Source organism: Chelonia mydas, chromosome 1 (genome assembly GCF_015237465.2).
Source record: "Chelonia mydas isolate rCheMyd1 chromosome 1, rCheMyd1.pri.v2, whole genome shotgun sequence".
In the NCBI taxonomy this organism is placed as follows: Eukaryota; Metazoa; Chordata; order Testudines; family Cheloniidae; genus Chelonia; species Chelonia mydas.
The window spans coordinates 14,251,884-14,275,625 of NC_057849.1; the positions used below are offsets into that span (position 1 = coordinate 14,251,884).

The 23,742-nt window shown below is 44.4% G+C and overlaps 1 protein-coding gene across 6 annotated transcripts in view; it reads left to right on the forward strand.

The window, feature by feature from the left end:
* The window catches only part of GDPD5 (glycerophosphodiester phosphodiesterase domain containing 5), a 335,621-nt gene that overhangs the window by 278,270 nt on the left and 33,609 nt on the right, over positions 1 to 23,742 (forward strand). For all 6 annotated transcript variants that reach the window (XM_037882114.2, XM_037882015.2, XM_043527653.1 and 3 more), the window contains 2 exons: positions 15,853 to 15,935; positions 21,549 to 21,699. In XM_037882114.2, coding sequence (XP_037738042.1) covers positions 15,853 to 15,935; positions 21,549 to 21,699 — 234 coding nt within the window. The remainder of the gene's footprint in view (positions 1 to 15,852; positions 15,936 to 21,548; positions 21,700 to 23,742) is intronic.

Consider the following 23,742-nt stretch of genomic DNA (forward strand, 5'->3'; position numbering starts at 1 on the left):
GCAAGCCAGTTTTTGGAGATAATCCTGTTTCTTCTGATACTTGCTTATTCTGTGCCTCTGCTGATGGGCATCTTGAAAAGTCTGAGATGGATCCAGGTAGAGCTTTTGCCAGCAGGCCAGTAGGTAGGGCTTTTTTTTGAGGTAGGGCTTTTGCCAGCAGGCCAGTCTGTTGTGGTTAATTCTTGGGACTCTGTAGCCATTAACAGATTAGCTGCAATGGCAGTTGGCCATCTGAGGATATTGGCATGCCATATCTTCCTTCTTCGAGTCTGTTCCATATGGCTGCTTCACGGGTACAGCAGAGCACTTCATGACTGGCTTTCTCCTTGCTTCTTGATAGAGTGCTCCCTGTGACCATTAATTCTGGTAGGAGGGGGAGGAGGAAACAGGCTGCAGTTTAATCATTAGCACGAAAACATTTTATCCTTGTGCGGCTTCCATAAAAGCAACTTGTTCTTAGGGGCATCCAGATACAATTTGTCTGTAAGGCTCAGGCTCACTGAATCCCTCTTGTGATTCCGTCATCTACATCGGTGACTCCCAAGCCTGATTGGTCCACATACCACCTCTTAAAAAGTTCTTGTGAAGGTAACGGCTGGAATGCCAAGCTCATGCACCACCAGTGATGCACATACTACGGTTTGGGAACCCCTGATCTATGTTCATTACATGTTTGCTGTACAAAACGCAGAACCTTCCTGTCATTTAAAGGGCTGATATTACATTTGCCTCTTTAATGGCTTTTTTAATAACAACTTTTGTTCAAATTTTCTGAAGACATAAATCCAGGGAAGATAGGAATCAACTTTATACTTCAACCTGAAATTCCAGCTGAAGCTCAACCAAGCTTGGGGGAGATGGAGGGGGGGGGTTGTTTTTGAGGAGTGGTGTAGGGGTGGAATAAAGTTCCGTTAGTGGGAGAGTAAACTTTTTTCTCTGTCTGTCTATGTTTTATATGGATGTGGCTGAGCCCGGAAGTATCAAAATAGCTCTATGATATTCTGGTCTCTGATTATTTCCTGCCTAGCAGGAAGTCATGGAAATTTATCTGGAGACTCTTTTGCTATTAAATTTCCTGAATTGGAGATTTGGATAAATTTCCATATGCTTATCTGACCAAACCTCAAACCATATGAGGCTTCATACTTCACATTATTTCGTTGCACTTCTGTGGTATTTTTGTGTTGCGTAATAGAAAGGCTGCTGCTAAAGACCAGCTTTTCTCCTTCCCTTCACCAGAACGCAGTAAATAAAGCCAATCACTATACAGTATCTGTTGTATAGGTAGGTGGTTTATTTTAACGCTTCACAGAAGACAAGATTAGAAGCAAAAGTGTAACTTCTCTGAGCTGTGAAATCAGTCAGATAAGAAACTGGCAGCTACATTACAAAGAAAAATGAGAATGAAAGAGAGAAGTGGCTAAAATATTTTGTACTGTCCCCCTCTTCCTAGAAATATCCTGAGTGTCACCTCGAGTCTTATTGTATATTTCAGGGGTCCCTTCTAAGCTCTCATTATTTGGATTATTTTCTCTCAAATGCTGATGCCGCACCAGATTCACTTGTCATACCAAGTGTATTTACTTTCAGACCTAATTATTTTAAAGCTTTGCCAAAAGGAATTCCACGAATAGTATCTAATTTTCACAAAAATATTTGCCGTGCTTTGTCACTGAGCTAACTGTTTTGGAGAAAATCTTACTATGTTTGCAAGAGGGGAACTAGAGAGTAAATTACCCCGCTTAAAGGTCTAAAGGAACTGTGCTGCAGAATACCGGCAACAGTTCTCCTTTAAATAGTGCAGAGATCGAAAGTCTCCAAAGCTTGGGAGCTGGCACCTGGGGCAATAGTAGATCTAACAGATAAGATCTGATAATACTTCAGTGATTATATAGCCTGTGTTAATCTTTATCTCCAGAAAGGGGCAAATGTGATTTCTGGGTTGTGCTGAGAGAGTCAAGATTTAATGAGGACTTGTGGCACCTTAGAGACTAACAAATCTATTTGAGCATAAGCTTTCGTGAGCTACCGCATCCAAGGAAGTGAGCTGTAGCTCACAAAAGCTTATGCTCAAATAAATTGGTTAGTCTCTAAGGTGTCACAAGTACTCCTGTTCTTTTTGCGTATACAGACTAACACGGCTGCTACTCTGAAACCTGTCAAGATTTAATGGAGCACTATAGATAGTTTCTGTACTAGCCCAATGAGACTGCACCTAGAATATTGTGTTAACATCTGGAAACGTTATTACCTTAAAGATTTAGGTAAATGTAACGGATTTCAGCAGAAAGCCACTGAAATGATGAAGAGTCTGGAGGGATTCTCTTCCAAGGAAAGGCTTAGTGTCCAGGAATGATGACTAAGTGAGGGGTGGAGGGCAGGAAATTGATTAGGGTGGTTCAAGGAGTAAAAGCGAGGAATATTGGGTTACAACTAAAGGAAGATTTAGGCTGAATATTAGAGGACCTCTTTATGAGGATCAGATTGGGTCATACCGATTTGTGCAGCTGTCTCTCGCGGGAAGCAGCCGACGGGAGTTGAGGACGCTCAGCAGCACACACTATAACCCAGCACAAAGGACGCGTTCAAGTGGTGCAAGTGCTTTAGGGTGCAAGTTGCATTACTGTATCAATGTCCATTTCCATCATCCATATATATGCATTTGTAAATGAATGATGTATTGGCAATTTATGCCATGAGCAAAAATAGCAACTAAGTTCATAACGCCCATTGATAGTCAACGGGAGTTAGCAAAAAGAAAAGGAGTACTTGTGGCACCTTAGAGACTAACCAATTTATTTGAGCATAAGCTTTCGTGAGCTACAGCTCACTTCATCGGATGCATACTGTGGAAAATACAGAAGATGTTTTTATACACACAAACCATGAAAAAATGGGTGTTTATCACTACAAAAGGTTTTCTCTCCCCCTATCCTACTCTCCTGCTGGTAATAGCTTATCTAAAGTGATCACTCTCCTTACAATGTGTATGATAATCAAGGTGGGCCATTTCCAGCACAAATCCAGGGTTTAACAAGAATGTCGGAGAAACAGATTTTTGGGGGGGGGGATAATAAACAAGGGGACATAGGTTACTTTTTATAATGACTCAACCATTCCCAGTCTCTATTCAAGCCTAAGTTAATTGTATCCAATTTGCAAATTAATTCCAATTCAGCAGTCTCTCATTGGAGTCTGTTTTTGTGTTGAAGGATAGTCACTTTGAGATCAGAAATCGAGTGACCAGAGAGATTGAAGTGTTCTCCGACTGGTTTATGAATGTTATAATTCTTGACATCTGATTTGTGTCCATTTATTCTTTTACGTAGAGACTGTCCAGTTTGACCAATGTACATGGCAGAGGGGCATTGCTGGCACATGATGGCATATATCACATTGGTGGATGTGCAGGTGAATGAGCCTTTGATAGTGTGGCTGATGTTATTAGGCCCTGTGATGGTGTCCCCGGAATAGATATGTGGGCACAGTTGGCAATGGGCTTTGTTGCAAGGATAGGTTCCTGGGTTAGTGGTTCTGTTGTGTGGTATGTGGTTGCTGGTGAGTATTCGCTTCAGGTTGGGGGGGGGGGGAGGGGGACGGGACTGTCTGTAGGCAAGGGCTGGCCTGTCTCCCAAGATTTGTGAGAGTGTTGGGTCATCCTTCAGGATAGGTTGTAGATCCTTGATAATGCGTTGGAGGGGTTTTAGTTGGGGGCTGAAGGTGACGGCTAGTGGCGTTCTGTTATTTTCTTTGTTGGGCCTATCCTGTAGTAGGTGACTTCTGGGTACTCTTCTGGCTCTATCAATCTGTTTCTTCACTTCCGCAGGTGGGTATTGTAGTTGTAAGAATGCTTGTAAGGAGAGTGATCACTTTAGATAAGCTATTACCAACAGGAGAGTGGGTTTGTGGGTTTGGGGGGGGAAAACCTGGATTTGTGCTGGAAATGGCCCACCTTGATTATCATACACATTGTAAGGAGAGTGATCACTTTAGATAAGGTATTACCAACAGGAGAGTAGGGTGGGGGGAGAGAAAACCTTTTGTAGTGATAAACACCCATTTTTTCATGGTTTGTTTGTATAAAAACATCTTCTGTATTTTCCACAGTATGCATCCAATGAAGTGAGCTGTAGCTCACGAAAACTTATGCTCAAATAAATTGGTTAGTCTCTAAGGTGCCACAAGTACTCCTTTTCTTTTTGCGAATACAGACTAACACGGCTGTTACTCTGAAACCTGTCATAATGGGAGTTAGGTACCTGTCATTTATGCCATTGAAAATGTCTGCCAAGATCACCTTTCTGGTGAGGAGAAAAGTTCCCTGGTTCTTCTAGAACACCTGCCCTGTCCCAACCCTGACCCCTAGTCTGCAGGGCTGGGCGGCAGCCAGGACCCTGCTGTAAGGAGCCGGGCAGCAGCCCGCAACCAACCTTGACCCTGACCCCCACTGTCTGGGGCCAGACAGCAGCCACGGTCCTGGACCCCGCCGCCCTTCAGCATACAGCTGGGCTGCAGCTGTGTGCTAATTGGGCTTCATGCCGCCCATGGGCCGCGAGTTGAGAGCCGCTGTTCTAGAAGGATCAGAACCTAGATTTGTGGTGACCGGCCTTTAAGATTGGAAGAATTATGCATCACTGCTTTTGCATAAGCTCAAATATAGTAAATATGGTTGTTCCATCAACCCCCTGCTTGTTTTTAGCTGTTAATCTTGAATATATGTTTGTTACTTTGTGTCAGAAGTGAGATTGTTAATGATGGGCCTGTCTGGTATTGCAGGTAATCAACGGGAAGATTTATAGTACCAACAGCTTAGCATCGTAGATGCATCTTTCTGGAAAATTACATGATGCTTTATTTTCACTTCCTTTTATTGAGACCAAACGAGGCACTGGCATTCTAAAGCAGCGTCAGGGTGGTACTGTGGAAACAACCAACCCAAGTGCACAGTGGAGAGAGGAGTGGTTCATAATCATGGTGCTTGGGTCTCCAAATAGCAGGGAAGTAAATGCTCTTGGCAGAGCACCCAGACAGCTGTTCTTCTAATAGTGTGTCTTAACAGCATTGACAAAGACATAATGGTGAAATACTGTCTGCATCTTGTAGGAAACACACTAAAGAAAATCCCCTCTGACCTTGAGTACCACATATTGGCTCTTTGTTCTGTCCCCATAGCACATGGTGGATATTTTTGTGCTGTGTGGAAATGCTCTGCACCGAGGAGGATTTTGTCAGGAATGCTGACTTGCTGATTTATTGTAGGTTCACACTTACAAAACCTTTTAAAGCCAAACTGGAGAGCCAATTTGAAACACCCAACACTTGAGTGGAGGCATGGAGGGGACCTGCTTCTGGTATGAAGCATCCTGATGGGCAGCCAATTTTTAATCTCTCTGACAATTACATTGTAGTTTATTATATCCCAGAAAGGCTGGGCATTATGGTAGCAACCGGAAATTTACCATGAAATATATAATTATCACACATGTCTCGCCAGTTGTATGCAAGCAGCTTTCCACACCATTATGAAGCTGTGATCCATTCCCCGAAGAGCTCATGTATCACTGAGTTCTTTCAGCCTCTGTCTGACCGTCTCAGCGCCAGGTAGTGGCAGCCAAAAAGTGTTAACAGAGAGAACACTGACTGCTGCTCACAAACAAGCCCTTGAGTGAGAAACAGTGAGAGGCATGTATGTGCAGGGAAGACTGCACATCCCACTATGAGATGCTCCGTCTTGATCTGAGCAGCTACCTTCTACCAAGGGTTATGGCTTATTGGAGAACCTTCTAGCCAGCTATGGTGTTCTGGCTCATCCATTCCTCCTCCCTACCTGGAAAGTAATGCATGTGATCTGTAATAAGCTACAGAAAACAAATAGCCTTTTTGCACAGTAGAAGAATTAAGTGAACAGAAAAGAACAAACGTCTCAAAATGTTCAAACGTGGTGCCTAAAGTCAGGCATCCAACTACACGTGGTAATAGGGAAATATGGCCTGGTATTCAAAGGGGTCTGTTCATCTTCAGCTCCCGGTGACTTCAGTGAAAGGAGAGGATCCACAGCACTTCTGAAATCAGGCAACATTTATTCAGTTCTCTATCCTTAGGCACCAAATTTAAAACTTGGCCGGAGTGATATAAAGGATTGTAACCAGAGACATCAACTTCATCTACATATCGCCATCACTGATGTAACTAATGAATCCCATCTAGAGTCTGTCATCCAACTGAGACCTTAAAACAATAATAAAAATCTCTTGTCTCGCTATTAAATATCTAATAGTATGTTTTGTAAGTTTTGCTTGGTCTCCTTGGCCAAAATGTTTCTTCCCTCATTGCTGCATTCTTGTTTACCTCCTTCCATCCTCAGGGTAGGCTGTACCAGTAGTGCTGAATATGTATAGTCCATTAAATCTATTGGAATCCTTTGGGATTATTATTAGAAGCTGATTCAAAGCTAAGACATTTCATCTGTCTGTTAGGTCAGTGTCTCACTTCTTACATGGTTTATGTGGCTGAAGTTTGTGGTAAGTCTCAGAAGCCATGTGGGAGATCATATTGTGATGCTGTATCAAACCTGCTGCAATTCAAAGGGTTTAACTCCCCCACAAGCTTTGTGATCCATAATTCAAGGGAGTATTTTATGACCTTGAGTAAACAACACAAATCCCTTCCCCTCTAGTGCAGCAAGACTTGAAAAGGATCCTTTAGCGAAGGGTCTCTACGGGTTTGTTGTTTGGGTCTAAAAACTCCTAAACCTTTCCTGTTTTTTGTATTAGACAAAACAAAGTCCAGAGGTGGGAGAAACACCCGGCTTTGTACAAAAGGCTTCAGATCCCTGGGGCTGACTTGCATGAGGCCTATTTCCTGCACACTCTGCAAATGTAAACATAACTCTTTATTTGGGGAATGGGTGTTTTTATTTTGAAACCTTTTTGCTGTTTAAAACCTGGTTTTAACAATGTCACTCCTGAAATGGATCCCATAACAAGTAAAACATGAGGCGGAAAGAGCATCAGATGCAGGGAATTCCAACGGAAGCCTTTGAAGAGAAATGATTTGCTGCTGTTTTGGTAGTAGTCGTTTTTTGGGCGGGCTATAAGTATCAAGAATGTCAGTGATTACCTGTGTAGGGACCCACTGACTCTCAATCATTCTCTCTGCCCAAGGTACTGTAGTATCTGAAAACCACACAATTTTAAAAATGTCATCCCTGTGAGGTAGTGCAGTACTACTGCACTGATGGGGAACAGAGGCACGGAGAGACTGAGTCCCTTGCCCAAGGCAACACAGGAAGTCTGTGGCAGAATATAGGATTGCTGAGGGTGTCCTGACTCCCAGTCTAGTACCCTAACCACTGGACCACCCTTTCTCTGTCCAAATAATCACTATATTGCCCATCCTTCCGCAGTCTTGTCTGTTTAGAATGTAAACTGTCTTTTTTTCTCTTTGTATAAAGCCCAGCACAACATTTGTCCTGAGTGGGGCCTTTGGGCATTTTTGAGATATAAACAATACATATGGATCCATGAAACTGTGAACTACCAAAATCTGACTTACACAGAAGAAAAACTCCGTCTTCCAGATCTTGTTCTGTCACCATGTCAAGGCTGGTTATAACTGCTTACCAACAAAGTGGTACTTGGTACAAAATACCAAGAAATTCCCTTCCTATCTAATCCTTCCCATGTATCATTATAAGCAAGAGCCAAGTCCTTCAGTACAGCTGAGTGAATAATGCTGGGAATGTTCTGTAACTATTTTATTGAGTTTTAAAATGAACTGAGTTTGTTTGCACCCCTTTGTTCATTTCCCAAAAACATTCGAGTCATCCAGGAAGTTTGAAGCAAACTTGGCTAGCGGCAACAAAAGGTCTTGCGTGCACAGCCAATCAGAGGACAGAAACAATGTTGTTTGACTTATCTGACCCATTACAGCAAAGCAGCTCGGTTCACATTTAGAATATTCACAACAAATCCATAGAACAAAAAAATGCAGAAGGATATTAATTTGGATAATAAACTTAAGGAAGTTGCAATTGGCTTGTGAATGTTCTCTGTGGAAAACAAACTACATTTGCTGAGTAAGTAATGCACTGCAAATCATTTGCTCCATTCTCTGCTTCACCAGTCACTGAGAGGTAGATTTTGGACTGATCGTTGCAAGTAATCAATTAAATCAAGCTCCACTGTCAAGAACTAATTTTCCAAGCACTCTGCATAGAGGATTCCAATTGACATTCAAAGGAGTCTTGATCCTGATGGGGGGCTTGCATGATCAGGCCTTAGAATGAAAACATTACTGTCTTCTTTCCATCGGGTTGACTTTCCTATAACTTGGTTCTCTTAAGAAACCAGTTATACCAGATGGCAATAGAGCAAGGGTTTTTTAAAGAAAATCTGCCTGTTAACATTGGACTAAGGGAGAAACTTATTCCTAGTAGTGATATAAATATTTCCATCTGGAAGTGATTCATCTCTGTTTTATAGTTTTTGCTAGAGAATTAAAAAAAACCCCAAACTTAAAACAAAACAAACTCCTTATACTCCAAGTGGATGACTTTGTTGTGGCAGTGGCTAGCTCCCTTGGGCACATCTCTGCTAAGTATGTCACTGTTTGCTTTGCATTTCCTACTTTTCCAGGGAGAAGAGAGGTTGGTGGGAGTGAAATGTATTCCACTTGGATAATCCCAGTGCTCCTTTACAAAGGATCCTCTTCAGAGCTCACAGCTCTGGTTTTAAAATCACTTTGCAAGCATGAAGCGGCTGGGCAGAGAGAAGTGCTTTCTCAGCAATAGTGAGCAGACCTCTGGGAATAAACAAAAGCTGGTCTAAAGGGAGCGGGTTTGATTTATGAAGATCCCTGGCTCTCTTGTGTTCTCTTGGATGCTCTGCAGAGTTGTGTGTGAAGGCGTTGTCAATTGAAGAGCCATAATAAAGCCAGCACTAAATGACACTTCTCTCTACCCAGGCATGGGGAATAGTGAAGTGATATACAAATTGGTGGGGGAAGAGGCCTTGTGAAAAATGGAGAATCAACAGTTGTAGATAAAGGAGAGATCGAGTCTAAATTCTAATGATGATATTTGTGTATCTGTATTGTGGTGGTACCCAGAGGCTCCAATCAGGAGCAGTACCCCATTGTTACTTATTTGTATTCCCGTAGCCTGTAGGAGCCCTGGGACCAGAACCCCATTTTGCCAGGCACTGTATAAGCACAGAGCAACAAGACAGTCCCAGCTCCAAGGAGCTCAGCGTCTAAATATGAGATGAGGGACAACCGATGGATACGGATGCGGGCGTACAAGGGAACAGAGACACAATAACAACATAACAGGCCGTGGTTTGAGCTAGACCCTGCACGCACGCGCACACATGCAGTGGAAGGGGCAGTCCTTGCCCTGGAGAGCTTAGAGTAGCTTGAAATTAGATCAACAAATGAGTGTTATGCACACACAAGAAGAAAAGGGAGCTAGAGAGGCTAAGAGTAACGGGTAAGGAGATCACGTGGTTACATAGACCAGCCATTGCGCAGCTTCGTAGCACTTCAAGTTATATGTCATTGGAATTACAAGAAATACTGCCTTTAGAGCCTGATCCTCCACTGTTGTCATGCAGCACAGTGCTGTTGGCTTCAGTGGAGCTTGATGGTTTATTCCAGCTGAGGATCGAGTGCATAGTGGGCACCATTTTAAACATTTAGGGTTCATCACCCCAGGTTCCTGCTGTAGACTTGGTATCTTCCTTAGCAGGAGATCCCACAGGATCGCAGTCACCGCAGAGTAGCAAACAGCGAATTGCTATACAGCCTCCATTTCTGGAGCTGAGTTGTGAAATGCTTGTTCCTCTGAATGTCCAGCATTAGCACTAGAGCTGAGTGTGGGGACAAATCTAGGTTTCCTGAAGCTGGTGAATCTGGGTTGTGGCCTGAGCTGATTTGTCGTTCTGAGTTGAATTTTTTTGAGAAACCAATGGCTTTGCAGGGTGGTCAGCCGGCAGCCAGACAAAACATGGCTTCTACAGAGTTTTTTGCTTTGAGTTTTCTGGTTCCTTAAAAGTGAAACTGAATGCTGCAAGCCCCAGAGGAACTGAAACAGCTCTGCAAAAACCTCTCCGTGGCTTGAAACTGCATTTTCACCCAGCACTGGCTCTGTCTAAGCACAGATGCTGGGATTTTCAAAGGTTTCTAAAGCGGTCACGTTCCCAACTTTCACTGAATTTCAGTGAATATCCCAGCTTTAAACTGCAATCCTCACCATGGTGTCTGTGTCAGCCTGGCCCAAATACACTATATCTGATATGCTGCTCAGTATAACCTATAGACAGCCAGTATTGTATGACCAGGTGACAAAGCTAGACAGTGTCCCAAAGAAACAGTTTCCTTAGTAAGCTTTGATCTGTCATTTTACAGGTGTGGGTATTATTAGAGGCCAGATGACCAATGTCCAGGTGAAAGTTTCAAAATGGCCGACATACCCTCTTCCGTGCGTGTGCTCTAGGGCCTCTCAGACCAGAGGACCCTAAAGAGCTTTATATATACAAAAGCCATTTCACTCACCACTAAAGCGCAGCTACTTCTGGAATAGAGCCATTGTATCAGCACACAGCATCGCCACTTATATATTTTCATTTGGCTCAGTCTAAGCTGTTGTGCGTTTTACATTGTGAGTCATCTTCAATTTACCTTGTAGAAACTCTTGAAGAATGGCTGGCAGCGTCGGAATCTTTGCTTGTTTTATTACATTTCCTTTGTGCATCTCCTCCGACAGTTTGTCCCCATGGAGACCAAGATTCCCCTGGCCATTCAGTTTTGGGCCCCCTCTGTACTACAAAGCCTACCGTTTCCTAGTACTACTGGTGTCAGAACATAGTTTGGGTTTGCCTGAGGGTAGGCCCGAACAAAACCCGAACTAGTGTTTTAGCCTTGGTAAAGAGCAGAGCACAGCTTCTTCTCATCCACACAGACAAATCTTGTTCTCACTTGGTGTGGGATGCTTAAACGGGGAGTCTGCAGTATGTGCAGGACCTTATTCATTCAGCGACACCTCCGCCTTGGGAAAATTTGAGAGAGAGAGAAGGTGGGTGAGGGAATATCTGTTGTTGGAGCAACTCCTATTAGTGGAAAGGACAAACTTTTGAGCTTCACAGAGTTCTTCCTCAGGTCTGGAGAAAGTAACCAGATTGTCCAAGCTAAATACAAGGTGGGACAGATTGTTAAACCTAAGGGATTCACACCTGTTGAGGGAGACGATAGAATCATAGAATATCAGGGTTGGAAGGGACCTCAGGAGGTCATCTAGTCCAATCCCCTGCTCAAAGCAGGACCAATCCCCAACTAAATCATCCCAGCCAGGGCTTTGTCAAGCCTGACCTTAAAAACTTCTAAGGAAGGAGATTCCACCACCTCCCTAGGTAACACATTCCAGTGTTTCACCACCATCCTAGTGAAAAAGTTTTTCCTAATATCCAACCTAAACCTCCCCCACTGCAACTTGAGACCATTACTCCTTGTCCTGTCCTCTTCTACCACTGAGAACAGTCTAGATCCATCATCTTTGGAACCCCCTTTCAGGTAGTTGAAAGCAGCTATCAAATCCCCCCTCATTCTTCTCTTCCGCAGACTAAACAATCCCAGTTCCCTCAGCCTCTCCTCATAAGTCATGTGTTCCAGTCCCCTAATCGTTTTTGTTGATTAGGGGACATCGGATGAAGTGAGCAGTAGCTCACAAAAGCTTATGCTCAAATAAATTCGTTAGTCTCTAAGGTGCCACAAGTCCTCCTTTTCTTTTTGCGGATACAGACTAACACGGCTGCTACTCTGAAACCTGTCTTTGTGAACAGTGTTCACCCACAGGTGACAGCCTGGTTTTTTTTTGTATAATTTTTCTGTGTGAGCTCTTTCAAGAGCACAGTGATTGTCTGACTTCGCCCACGTAGTTGTTGCTGGGGCATTTGATGCACTGGATGAGATACGCTACATGTTGTGATAGGCATGTGCAGGACCCGGGGATCTTGAAAAGTGTGTTATCGGGGGGGGGGATTATTCATCATTATAGCAGTAGAGAGAGATGTCTGCAGGTTTTGCATCTGTTGCTCTGTCAGGGTCTGTTGCTGCTTTGAGTTGGTGTGTCCTGATCTGTGGGGAGCTTGCTTCGCATGATGAGCTTGGCAACACTGGGAGGGTATTTGAAGGCCAAAAGAGGGGATTCAGGAAAGATTTCTTTCAGGATGGGGTGCCCATCTAGTACAGGTTGTAATCGTTTGATGCTACCTCATATGGGTTCCAACGAGGGGTGGTAGGTGACAATGAGGAGTGTGCAGTCAGAGGGGATTTTATTTCTGTATTGAAGCAGGTTCTCCCAGAGTATTTGGGTGGCCCACTCCGCGATGTGATCTACTTCTCTGGTGGAGTGTCCTTGTTTAGTTAAAGTGGTTTTAAGTGTGTGGAGATGTGTATCCCAGACTTTCTCTTCTGAGCATATTCTGTGGTATTTGAGTGCCTAGCTGTGTATAAAAACATCTTCTGTATTTTCCACAGTATGCATCCGATGAAGTGAGCTGTAGCTCACGAAAGCTTATGCTCAGATAAATTGCTTAGTCTCTAAGGTGCCACAAGTACTCCTTTTCTTTTAGCTGTAGATAATAGATTTCTTGGTGTGTCTAGGGTGGTTACTGGATCTGTGGAGGGAAGTGTGGTGATCCATGGGCTTCCCTTGTGGAATTTGATTGTGATGTCCCAGAAGCTGATGCTGGTGTGGGAGTGTTAATTTAGAGAGAGTGTGATGGATGGGTGGTGGCTGTTGAGGTGTGGGGGAAATCTGTGAGGGAGTGGCTTATAAACAGGTTGGCATGTTGGGGAGCCATCTTAGTACCCATGGCTGTTCCCATCATTTGGACAACGTGTTTGTTGTTAAAGGTAAAGTGGTTATGGGCGAGGATGAAATGGATGAGTCTGGAGATGTTTGCAGTGGATTTCTGAGTGGTGTTGATATCTGAGGCAGGCAGCAATACCATCGTGGTGAACGATGTTTGGCGTCTAGGAAATTGACTTCCATAGGGGCAAGGATGGTGTTCTGAGGGAGCTTGTTAATGCTGCAGATTTTCTGGGAGAACTTGGTTGTGGCCTGGAGGAAAATGGCCTTTTGGAGGATGGTTTCCCTTGGTCCTGATGTTCCTTCAGTCAGAGTGCCGTGGCCAAATATGATGGGTCTGCCTAGGTTCCCTTGTGTATCTTGGGAAGTTTGTAGAAGGTCCCTGGGGTGGGTTCAGGAGGTTGAGGTTATAGAGATTCTCTTAGAATAGTTTGGGGAAGGATTTGATGATATCTTTAAATTCCTGCGTGGATTATGGTGTAGGGTATTCTTTCAGTTCTTTGTAGTAGATGGTGTCAGAATTGTTGGTGGGCTCATCATGAGTAAGGCTGCAAGTCTGTCATGGAGGTCACGGATTGACTTTCCAGGACCTTTGTGACTTCTGCAGTGGCCGGTGCGGCTGGCCCCAAGGCTACCTGAGCAGGTGGGGCAGCCCCGGGGTCAGATGCGCCAGCCACTGCTGGAGCGGCCCCGGGGGCCACCGGAGCAGCAACGATGTCTCTAGGTGCCACACCGCCCCCGCCCCCCAGCAGCTACATGCCCCCCTCAACTCCCTGGGGTTCCCAGAGCAGCTAAGATTTGGTCAGGGGTATTTATAGTACAAGTCATGGACAGGTTATGGTCTGTGAATATTTGCTTATTGCCCGTGACTTGTCCATGACTTTTACTAAAAATACCTATGACTAAATCTTAGCCTTAGTCATGATTGAGGACTACAATGGTGCCTCCTTTGTCTGCTGATTTGACCATTAACTGATACGTGGATTTTTTTTGCTTGTGACTATTGGTGCGACGTGGTAGCTGTGGGTGATGTCTTTGTTGTGAAAATTCCTTGAGGTAGAATCGGTGAACGAATGTTTCCAGTTCTCCACGTCAGACGTTCGGTCCCTTGGAGAGTACAGCTAATTCAGTTCCCGGTGGGGTTGTCTTGATTGGTTGATGATACTGGGGTGTCGTGTAGTGTCCATGTGGATGGGTCCTGGTGTCATGGTTTCTCCTAGAAGTTTAAACTTGATAATAACAACCACCAACATGGTGATTTGTGGAATCTGTGCTGTGGGGTTAGTCTAATTTGTTGTTGTTTTTTTTCAATGTTCCATAGACAGATCCTCAGAGAAGCTTCACCGCTTAACATGGAAATATTTAGCAACTTGTTTATAATCACTGTGGATATGATTTCTTATTTGCCTTTTGATGCTGCAGTTCGGTTTATATTTCTAGTCACTCCTACTGTGCTTAGCTCAGTGAGAGAAGTGCAATGACTGGGCTGAAAAAACATCTGCCAGAATCCACATTTTTCTTCGAGTGCTGATCCTCATGTAACTGAGTCAAACAAGTAGTGTCCACTGGCCCACACATGCTCTGGACCAATGGTATAAGAGGCAGTGCGGGCCAGCAGCTCTCCAGTTCCTTCTTACTGCCATGTGGAATCCCAATGTCCACAGATTTTCTCCAGATTTTCTCTTTGATCTCCTGTAAATAGCTATTGGTAATAGTTTCATAGTTTTATATTTTTTACATTAGCGTAGTTAGAATTTTATAGTATCGTTCGTACAGCTTGGTTTTTTCCTGTTCTGGTCAGAAGCCTTTTAAGTAGGCTTGAAAAAATGGATGTGAGGCCTGTGTTCACAATAGCTCCTAACTCAGACACTGTGTCCATACACCAGCCTTGCATTTCTCTCTTAAGATACCCCATGTAGGGTCGAGCTCAGACTTTGTCTGTGCAGGTCCTAGCCTGTTGTTTCTGTGTGAGTGACTGCAGCCTGTGAAAGAGACTGTCAAGTGATGCTCAGTGGAAACAGGAATAACTTGCTTTGTTCATTTTAATGAAACCCGAACTACTCGGTAAGACATGAGAAGCTATGCAAGAGCAGGGAGTGCTTTAGCAAAGGGTAACCGGTATGTTTGCGCTGGCTGACCAAGATCTTTGCTTGAATGCTGCCCCCTTCTGACAGCTTTGGACATTGCACTTGTATTTGAAATAGTTATCTTTATCTTGACCTCATGTGACTCATGTGGTGAGAGTTGTGGGTGTTCCCCCTTTCTTTGTCTGTTTGACTAGTCTGTCTTTGATTTTCTAGACAGACATTGTGGCTCACTCTTATTTTTGTAAAACAGCATGTACGTTGATGGAAACCTCTTCAAGCCAAAGGGTGCGGCAGCACCCCTACTTGCAGCACCCATGAATAGCTGTGACTGCAGGGTACCAACTCCATGTAACCAGCCAGCCTTTATGGGCACGCCAACAAACACTCTGCAGGCCATCAGTCCTCTGTAAACCACAATTTGAGAACCAATGCAGCTGACCAGTACATGTTACCAAACCTTTTAAACAGTGTATGACTACAAATCCAGAGCTCACTGGGACTTTGGTGCACATCATGATCATTCAGTATAGATCTACCGATGAACTGGCCCCTACCCACTGAGTAAAGGAGAATCTCTGTTAGCAGCGAGCAGATTTAAACCATGATGCTGGGCAGATTTAGTTCCATCTGTGAAGTGCCGTAGTCATTACACGTCCTACCCCAAGCCAGTGTGTTCCAGTAACATTACATGATTCTCCCTGAGTACATTGTATGAAGTCTTGTAATATTTTTTTTTAGTAACGTTGCTTTGTTGTGTCTCTCCAACCTTTTAATGATCTCCTGTAAGTATTTTGATTTATTTGTTGTGTTGTTGTTGCAGCGTCATGTGTGGCTGACCGAAAGGGGGATTTATAAACATTGCTACTTTATTAATAAACTTTTTCACTGCTTCTTCCCTAGCTGGCACCAGAAAACACTCTGATGTCCTTCCAAAAAGCAGTGGAGCAGAAAATACATGGAGTGCAAGCTGATGTAGCGATAAGGCAAGTCTGTGTAACTGTTTGCTTCAAGTGCAATGATTTTCTTTAGGGACCAGTCCAAACCAAATCCCTAGATCTGCTTTGTTTTGTTTCCAGATCTGAATTTTGCCACTTAAGTTTTCCACTGTGGCATCCTCTGAGAAGGGCCTCTTGGAGAGTGTGCTCATATCTTCTCATATGCTGCTATTTATAAAGTATGTAAGTTAGTCATTTGGCTGGCACAATGATTAGGGATTAAATTATAAAGGAAACCAGGCTTTCTACTAATCTTCATATCAAGGGCCAAAATTCACAACAGGGTGCCATCTTATAGTTTGCTTTATTATGATGAAATAAGGTAACGTGGGTCTGGTTTGCCTTAGTCTGGCTGCCTTCTCCAAAGGAGTACAGTGGAACCTGCTTGTAAAGAGCTTGGCTATCATGAAGTTCTGGTCACATGGAAGGAAAATGAAAGTCCTAAATTTTTTCATTGTGTTGTACAGTGCCATCCGAGTTAAAACAGTCATGAGAATTTACCAGCCCAGACGCAAAATCCCTTTGCCTTCCCTTACCCTGATGCAGAAAATGTAATTAGATTTGTATCTGCCTGTTTACCCCCACACACACCTAACCCCCCACAAAAAAACCAGTTCTACCCTCTAGAACTTGGCAAGGCTGAGTTGGGGGAGTCTTTGAAAGAGTGGAGTTATTCTCACATAAAAAATGTCTAAGAGGGCAATTTTCTGCATTTAATTTTCTCAGACCTCCTACATCTCTTAAATATAAATATTGTATGCATGTTTTTTTCATAGACATCCAACATGTGCACATTTGCAGAAAGCAGATTGGACATAGTCTGTACAACAAACTTCCATTCAGTAGGAGCAAACAACAGTGGGAGGCAAAACTTCAAAGGGACATTTTTAAGGATGATTGTGTACGACCGCTATTACGGTAGCACCTAGCAGCAGCAGTCAGGCTCAGGGCCCCATAGTAGAACCGCTGTGTACAAACACAGAGTAGAAGGACCGCCCTTGCCCCAAGGAGCTAATTTAAGGCCAGGTGCAGCATTGTGTGTGATAAAGAATAAGCAGCAGCAAGGGAGGGAGGGAGGCCGGCCAGCTATATGCAAGGTTAGGTGGTATATTTATTTTGAATTAGAAGATACAAGTCACAGTCAAATATCTAAAGTTCCTGCTGCTTGTCTTTGAACTTGCCCTTTTGGACTAAATTGAAGGTTGTTAAGTGGAAGATATAAAAAGGGAGAGTATCACAGTGTTGAAGAACTGGTTAATCATAGAATCATAGAATATCAGGGTTGGAAGGGACCCCAGAAGGTCATCTAGTGCAACCCCCTGCTCAAAGCAGGACCAAGTCCCAGTTAAATCATCCCAGCCAGGGCTTTGTCAAGCCTGACCTTAAAAACCTGTAAGGAAGGAGATTCTACCACCTCCCTAGGTAACGCATTCCAGTGTTTCACCACCCTCTTAGTGAAAAAGTTTTTCCTAATATCCAATCTAAACCTCCCCCATTGCAACTTGAGACCATTACTCCTCGTTCTGTCATCTGCTACCATTGAGAACAGTCTAGAGCCATCCTCTTTGGAACCCCCTTTCAGGTAGTTGAAAGCAGCTATCAAATCCCCCCTCATTCTTCTCTTCTGCAGACTAAACAATCCCAGCTAATGTTGTTCAGCTGACTTCTCAATCTGCATGCAACAAAAATGAATGAAGTGGAATAGACGAATGGGGAACAGGAGAAAAAAAAAAGGAAGTGAGAGAGGAGAATAGAGGCAGGTCAAAATGGGGAAGGGATAGCAGGAGAGGACTCACTTCCATGTTGGCTGTGAATGCACAGCAAACCACATTCAGAAAAGGCATTCCCTTTAGTACCTTCCCAGGGCTTTAACACACTTGCTAGGCTGAATCCTGGAGAGGGTGCTTTTTATTTCTGTTAGGTTAGATACTAAATCTGATTCTCTTTGCATGGGGGAGGATGTGGATTCTCATGGTTTCATTTTCCTGCACTGAAAGTCAGTGACCTTCTCTTGCTTGTCTAATAATGACACTGCGTTTGCATATAGTGTGGATCAGGATTCATATCTGATGCTAAGAAATAGCTTGAAATTAACCCACAAGGGAGACACATAATTGGTATTTAAAAAACACCCAAAAAACCTCTTTGGTGGGTTATTCTATCTGAAAGGCGTCTCTGCGGTAAAAGATAGGCTTGTGGGTTGTGGAGTTTGAACATCAGGGCTTCTCTTTTGCAATCGCTGTCTGACAGCAAACAGATTTAAACCCTAATGGAAGTTCCTGTCTGCTGTAACGGGAGGACATTTTGCAGTGTTGAAGGACAAATCAGGGTTGACAGCGGCTTAATCCCTTAATGAATTCACTTTTGAATTACTCTAAACTGTTGCAAAGATAATACCATTGGAAGCAAAATAATCGCTTGTGTGTTGGGGATGATCCTGGTCGCTTTGCATACCTATTCTAACCGAGTCAGCCGACCTTATGGAAGAGCGGAGTTGAAAGTATCACTCAAGCACCCTGAGCCTGGACCAGATCATCCTGCTGAAATGGCAGTCCTGTGTCTACCGCCCCCTCCAGGAGAACCCTGATCTGTACTTCAGCTGAAAAGCTTTTGTCTCCCCTACCTCCATGGGAACATGGCGTCTGCATGTTTCCTTGACATCATGCCCCGCCTTGATTCATAAAATGCATCCTGTAAGATCTTTATAAAGTCAGGGCTCCGCTATACATGCAGTGCCTTTCTTACCTGTGCATCTTTGTACGGTGCTACTTAGCCCGTGCGTTCCAAATGACAGTACACCTGGATGGGGCCCAGGAGGGGATTAGAAAGGAGAGAGAACGTTAAAGGCCACACAGGGTTTCTGCATGGCACTGTGGTGGTTAAAGAGGGTCTGAGTACACTGTGCTGAGAAATGTACTGAGTCGTAGGCTCCTGTCTACCTTAAACATTCAACACGCTTCATTCCGTGTCTGCTCGGCAGTTTTAAACCCCATGAAAGACCTTCAGATGTCGAGGCATGATGTGCTTCTGGCCAGGACTGGTGCTGTGTCAGCGTGTTGCTTTGGGTGGAAAGGCAGTTTATATAATTCATTGCTAGAAACAGAAAACAAGATTTGAGTGACATTTCAGATAAGGGCCTTCTGCAGGCAGTGGTGAAGCTGGGACTGCATTTGCTCTGTCAACTAAAGTAGGTCTTTGTACCGCTCCCAGCTCAAGGCAGACTCCCAATTAGGTTCAAATGGGTTTCACTGTTAACCCTGTCCGTATTCAAGATCTCCCTCTTGAGCCTCACTCCAGTGGGGATCTGTGCTTTGATACCCCGAGCCGTTTCCAGGGCTTCCCCCCCCACCGCATCTCAGGCCAGCCGATCACTGGGGAAGCGTGGCAGCAGCTTCCCGACGAACAGCTGTCCCAACATGTCTTCCCCACTGCGAAAATCATGTCTAGAGCCTTATTCTTTCAAAAGAGTTTGCTGCACTGCTCTGAGATAGATTTCAAACCTCCACAGCAAAGAATTCCCATCCACAGCTCTTCAACCTCTGTGGGATCCCTCTTTTTCTTTTAATGTTGCCACACTTCTGTCATCTTTTTTGAAGTGTTCGTTAAACACCTGGGTGGGGCCTATGGGCACTATATAGATGCGGCTGTTTTACTTCATGGGGCAAAATTCGGTTTATGGTATCCGCCCCCTCCTCTGCAGCTGCTTGTATGGATGCTGCCTTCAATATATTTTACTCTGAATCTAGCACACCTCTCTAGGTTAACCCATATCTTCAGAGGAAATGTGTATGTGGTTATTATGGTCAGAAAAGCAAATTCATAAAAATAACAACTTAGCTCAGCTCATCTGCTGCCTGGTCTGCATTACAAGTGTATCTGGTTTTTCTGACCAAAATATGGACGTCTGTTACTCCGGTTTTAGCCCTGCAGAGCCGGTACAACTGTGGATAGCAAGGCTGGCTCCCACATCCTCAACAAAATTGTTCAGTAAGGTATAAAGCCATGGTTAGTTCCCTTTTTAAAAAAGTTCATAATGTAATGAGAGACAGGCAGGCGTAATGTGACCACAGGATTAAGAACCGGAGTGCTAATCCTAGCCCCAACACTACCTCCATCTATGGCCTGGGGCGAGTCTCCTAATCCCCTTCCTAGTTTTCACATCTGTGAAATGGGAATACTGCTCCTGTACTTCACAGGGTCATTGTGAAATGTAGCCAGCTCATGTTTGGAGAGCTAAACCCTTTATGCTACTGCTGAGTAGTAGTAGTTGGACCGTTTAGGGCAAGGTGAATCTCAAAAGGCTACTCTGGATTTCATGTTTGCTTTGGATGTTTATCGGAACTTTTTGCGCAGTTGGGCTGGGAATCTCGTGAAGATAGGCTATCTTGTGAGATCCCCCAGCATCTTCTGCTTCCGACTGGCTTGTAAATAACACAAGCACTATGCCTCTTGCCATATTTGTGTGCTTCCTGCCCCCAACCAAGCTCCAGAAGTGCAAAAGCAGGTCAAAATGAAAAATGAACCACCAAAAAACACCCACAACTAAACCCGAGTAACTGGATAACTCTTCTTCAGCAACCTGTGTCGTCCATTCCGACTGCACTGTTGCTGTCATTCGTTCCTTGTGAGGTGATGTTTTCAAAAGTGCCTAGGTTACTCAGGATACTAAATCACATTTTCAAAAGTGACTTAGGCTTTGTCTACACTTACAGCGGCATGTAGAGTACATACACTACACACCCCCCAGCATGAGTTTAAATAGCCAAGACAAGGCTTATGCGAGTAGACTAAAGACACGGCAGAACCTTAAGGTAGGTACCCTACAGGGCTGTCTACCCACCCAAACCACAGGGAAAGGCTCTGGTAGTGGAAAAAAGGGTTCTGGCAGTAGGGAGGCAGCTCTTTGCTGTTGGAAACTTTCCTCGCTGCATCACCCATGCCAGACACTTTTCACTGCAGCGTGTACTACACGTACCCTACACACAGTCACCACCGGTACGGACTATGCATCAGACACTTAATGGTCTAAACCTTATTGAAATTCCATGGGACTTTGAGGGTCCTATACAGGGAAATTGGGGTCCTAAGTAACTCAGGTGCTTTTGAAAATGTTATCATTAGTCTAATTTTTAGGTTGTAAGACTTTCGGGACAGGCATTATTTGCTTTACACATGTATAAAGGGCCTCCCATGCTAAAACAAAATTAACGGGATTCATAATGAATTTTCAGAGGGTTTTGGGCCTCAGTAGAACGGGGTGAGGTTTTGGCAATCATTCAGGTGGGGAGTTTTGTTCTTATCCAAGTTAGTTTACCAAATCCTAAGAGAAACTCTAAGTTAAGGATGGAGCTGTGCAAACCTTGAAATGGATGAAAGTATCTGAAATGCATTTTAAAGATGATTTTTCTCCTATGTGTGTAGCTTTGTAAATGAATCAAGAACACTGAGGGCCTGCAAAATTAATTGAGATCTTGACCCCATTTTAACCCTGGTCTGAAAAGCTGGAGAGAGGGTGGAGCAGAAACTATCTGTTCTTCTCTAATATTGTGTACGTGCTAGCTAATAGCCGTAGGTTAACGGAGATGCTTGTTTGCTTTGCAGCTATGATGGGGTGCCATTCCTTATGCACGACAAGACACTCAGGAGGACAACTAATGTGGAGGAAGTGTTTCCAGAACTGGCCTACGAGCATTCTTACATGTTCAACTGGACTGACCTGGAGAGGCTTAATGCTGGAAAATGGTTCCTAAGGGTGCGTGCAATCATATACTGAAGATAGGGTCCCTACCATCTAGAGGGGGTGGGGGCAGGGAGTTGTGTGACCTGTATCCAAAGTCAGGAGATTGGTTGAAAGTTCACACCACAGACCCTGTCAGGTAGATGGGCGTGCTGCTGTCCCGTCAATAAAAGGGTTTAATGAAGGGTGAATAGACCAAGCCAGGCTTCCCTGGTGCTGCTCTGTCAACCCCATTCAACTCTGCCCTACGGCACCAAGTACCTTAGCTCTGCCGTTTTGATTGTTGGGCACAGCACTGTAGCCAATTCCAGCCTGTCAAATGAAGGAATCTTCCAGAGGCCCCCAGCACGGTTCTCAAACGGAATGCACAAATGTTGGTCTGTGTTTGCACGTCCTGAAACTCTGGCTTGTGTGCACAAACATTGAATTTTGCATTTGCATCTGCTGGGAGCTGGTGGCAGGTTGATAGGGCAATGGGCTAAGAGTAAAGAGACCTGGCTTCTAAAGCTGCTCAGCCGCACAGCTGCTTGAGAACATGGGCAAGCCACTTACACTGTTTCTCAGATCCCCATTTTAAAAATGAAGAAAATAGGACAAAAAAAGTGTTAAGTATTATTCCTTATTGGTACTGCCGTGAGTTCTCCTAGCAGGCCCTCAAATGTTACTGCACATCAGTCAGAAGCTTCCTCCATCCTCATGTTAGGCAGAGACAAAGAAGAGTTGTGTTTATATTGAATCAGCTCCTTACAGAGAATATAGCACTTGTCCTTTCTTGCTAAAATACTCCTGATTGTGAGGCTCTTCTACAGCCTCTCGAAGATGAGAACTTTTGGTTGTATCCTGCTTTCGCTCTGCACAGCAGTGGGATGTTGCAAAAACCCTGCTGTGTTCTAATGTTTTTAAAATCCTTAGTGCTATTTGCCAGTCCAACAGCAATATGCTTCCTCTTTATTTTGCTTTTAAGACCCCTTACCATGCCTCCTGTGTGGAGATTAACGTGTGAATCAGATGGTGGGGTGAATGGATTCTGAGCAGACTCCATTTTTTTTATCAAATACCATTTCTTTCTTAATAAAGCTGGGGGCTGACCTCAGATTCACCCTCGGCTGAGTGCAATAGAGATGACATGGAGGTTTAATGGAAGGTGACACTCAGATTTAATGAATATATATATCCCAGCTCCTCTGCACTGTCAGATAAGGAACCTCTCCAGATTGCACAGCGTACTGGGGACTGGCAGCTCTGGGTCTGTCTGAAGTGACTCGTCGATAGTGGTGTCTAGCATTTCCTCTGCCACAACATCCATCCAGCAGTGTCACTAGGGTGCGGCCACCAATTATGGACTCCCTTTGTAATTCTGCCTGTCCAGTTCCTCGGCCTGCCGAGTAAATTCTGTTTGAATGACGCTGAGTTCCCCTACTTGGGTGTCTAACAAAACAACACCCACATAGCTTCCGGCTGCCTGGGGAGAATGTCTAAAGCAGTGGTCCCCAAGCTGTGGGGCTGCCCCCCTACGGGGGAGCAGAGGAACATTTGGGGGGCAGGCAACAGGGCCTGAGCCAGCCCCCAAGGGGGGGCGGAGAAGGAGCACCGCCCAGCCTCAGCTCTGGCCCCAGCCATAGCTCCGCTTGGCCCCCCTGCTCTATCCCCCTAGCCCAATTCCCCTCGACCCCTTGCTCCTGCCCCAGCTCCTGCCCCATCCCCAGTTCTGCTCTTAGCTCCACCTTCAACCCAACCTCTTCTGCTGAGCCAACTGTGCAGTAATGGAGCCGAGGGAGACACAGACCGATTCCACTACTGGTAAGGGGGTGGGGGTGCGACAGGAAAAGTTTGGGCACCACTGGTCTGAAGGGTCAGCACTATCGCTTGTTTTTAATCACTGAAGGCTTCCTTTTTTGTAGCGTTTCCCCGGGTTGCCTTCTCATTACTCTTTGTGGTTGGATGATAATGTTTAGATGGTTTTAAACCAAGGTATAGCACTTTTCATCCAAGGGTCCCAAAGCACTTTAGAAAGGATGGTAAATAGAGGAACACAATAATTCTACTAGATTGGATCAG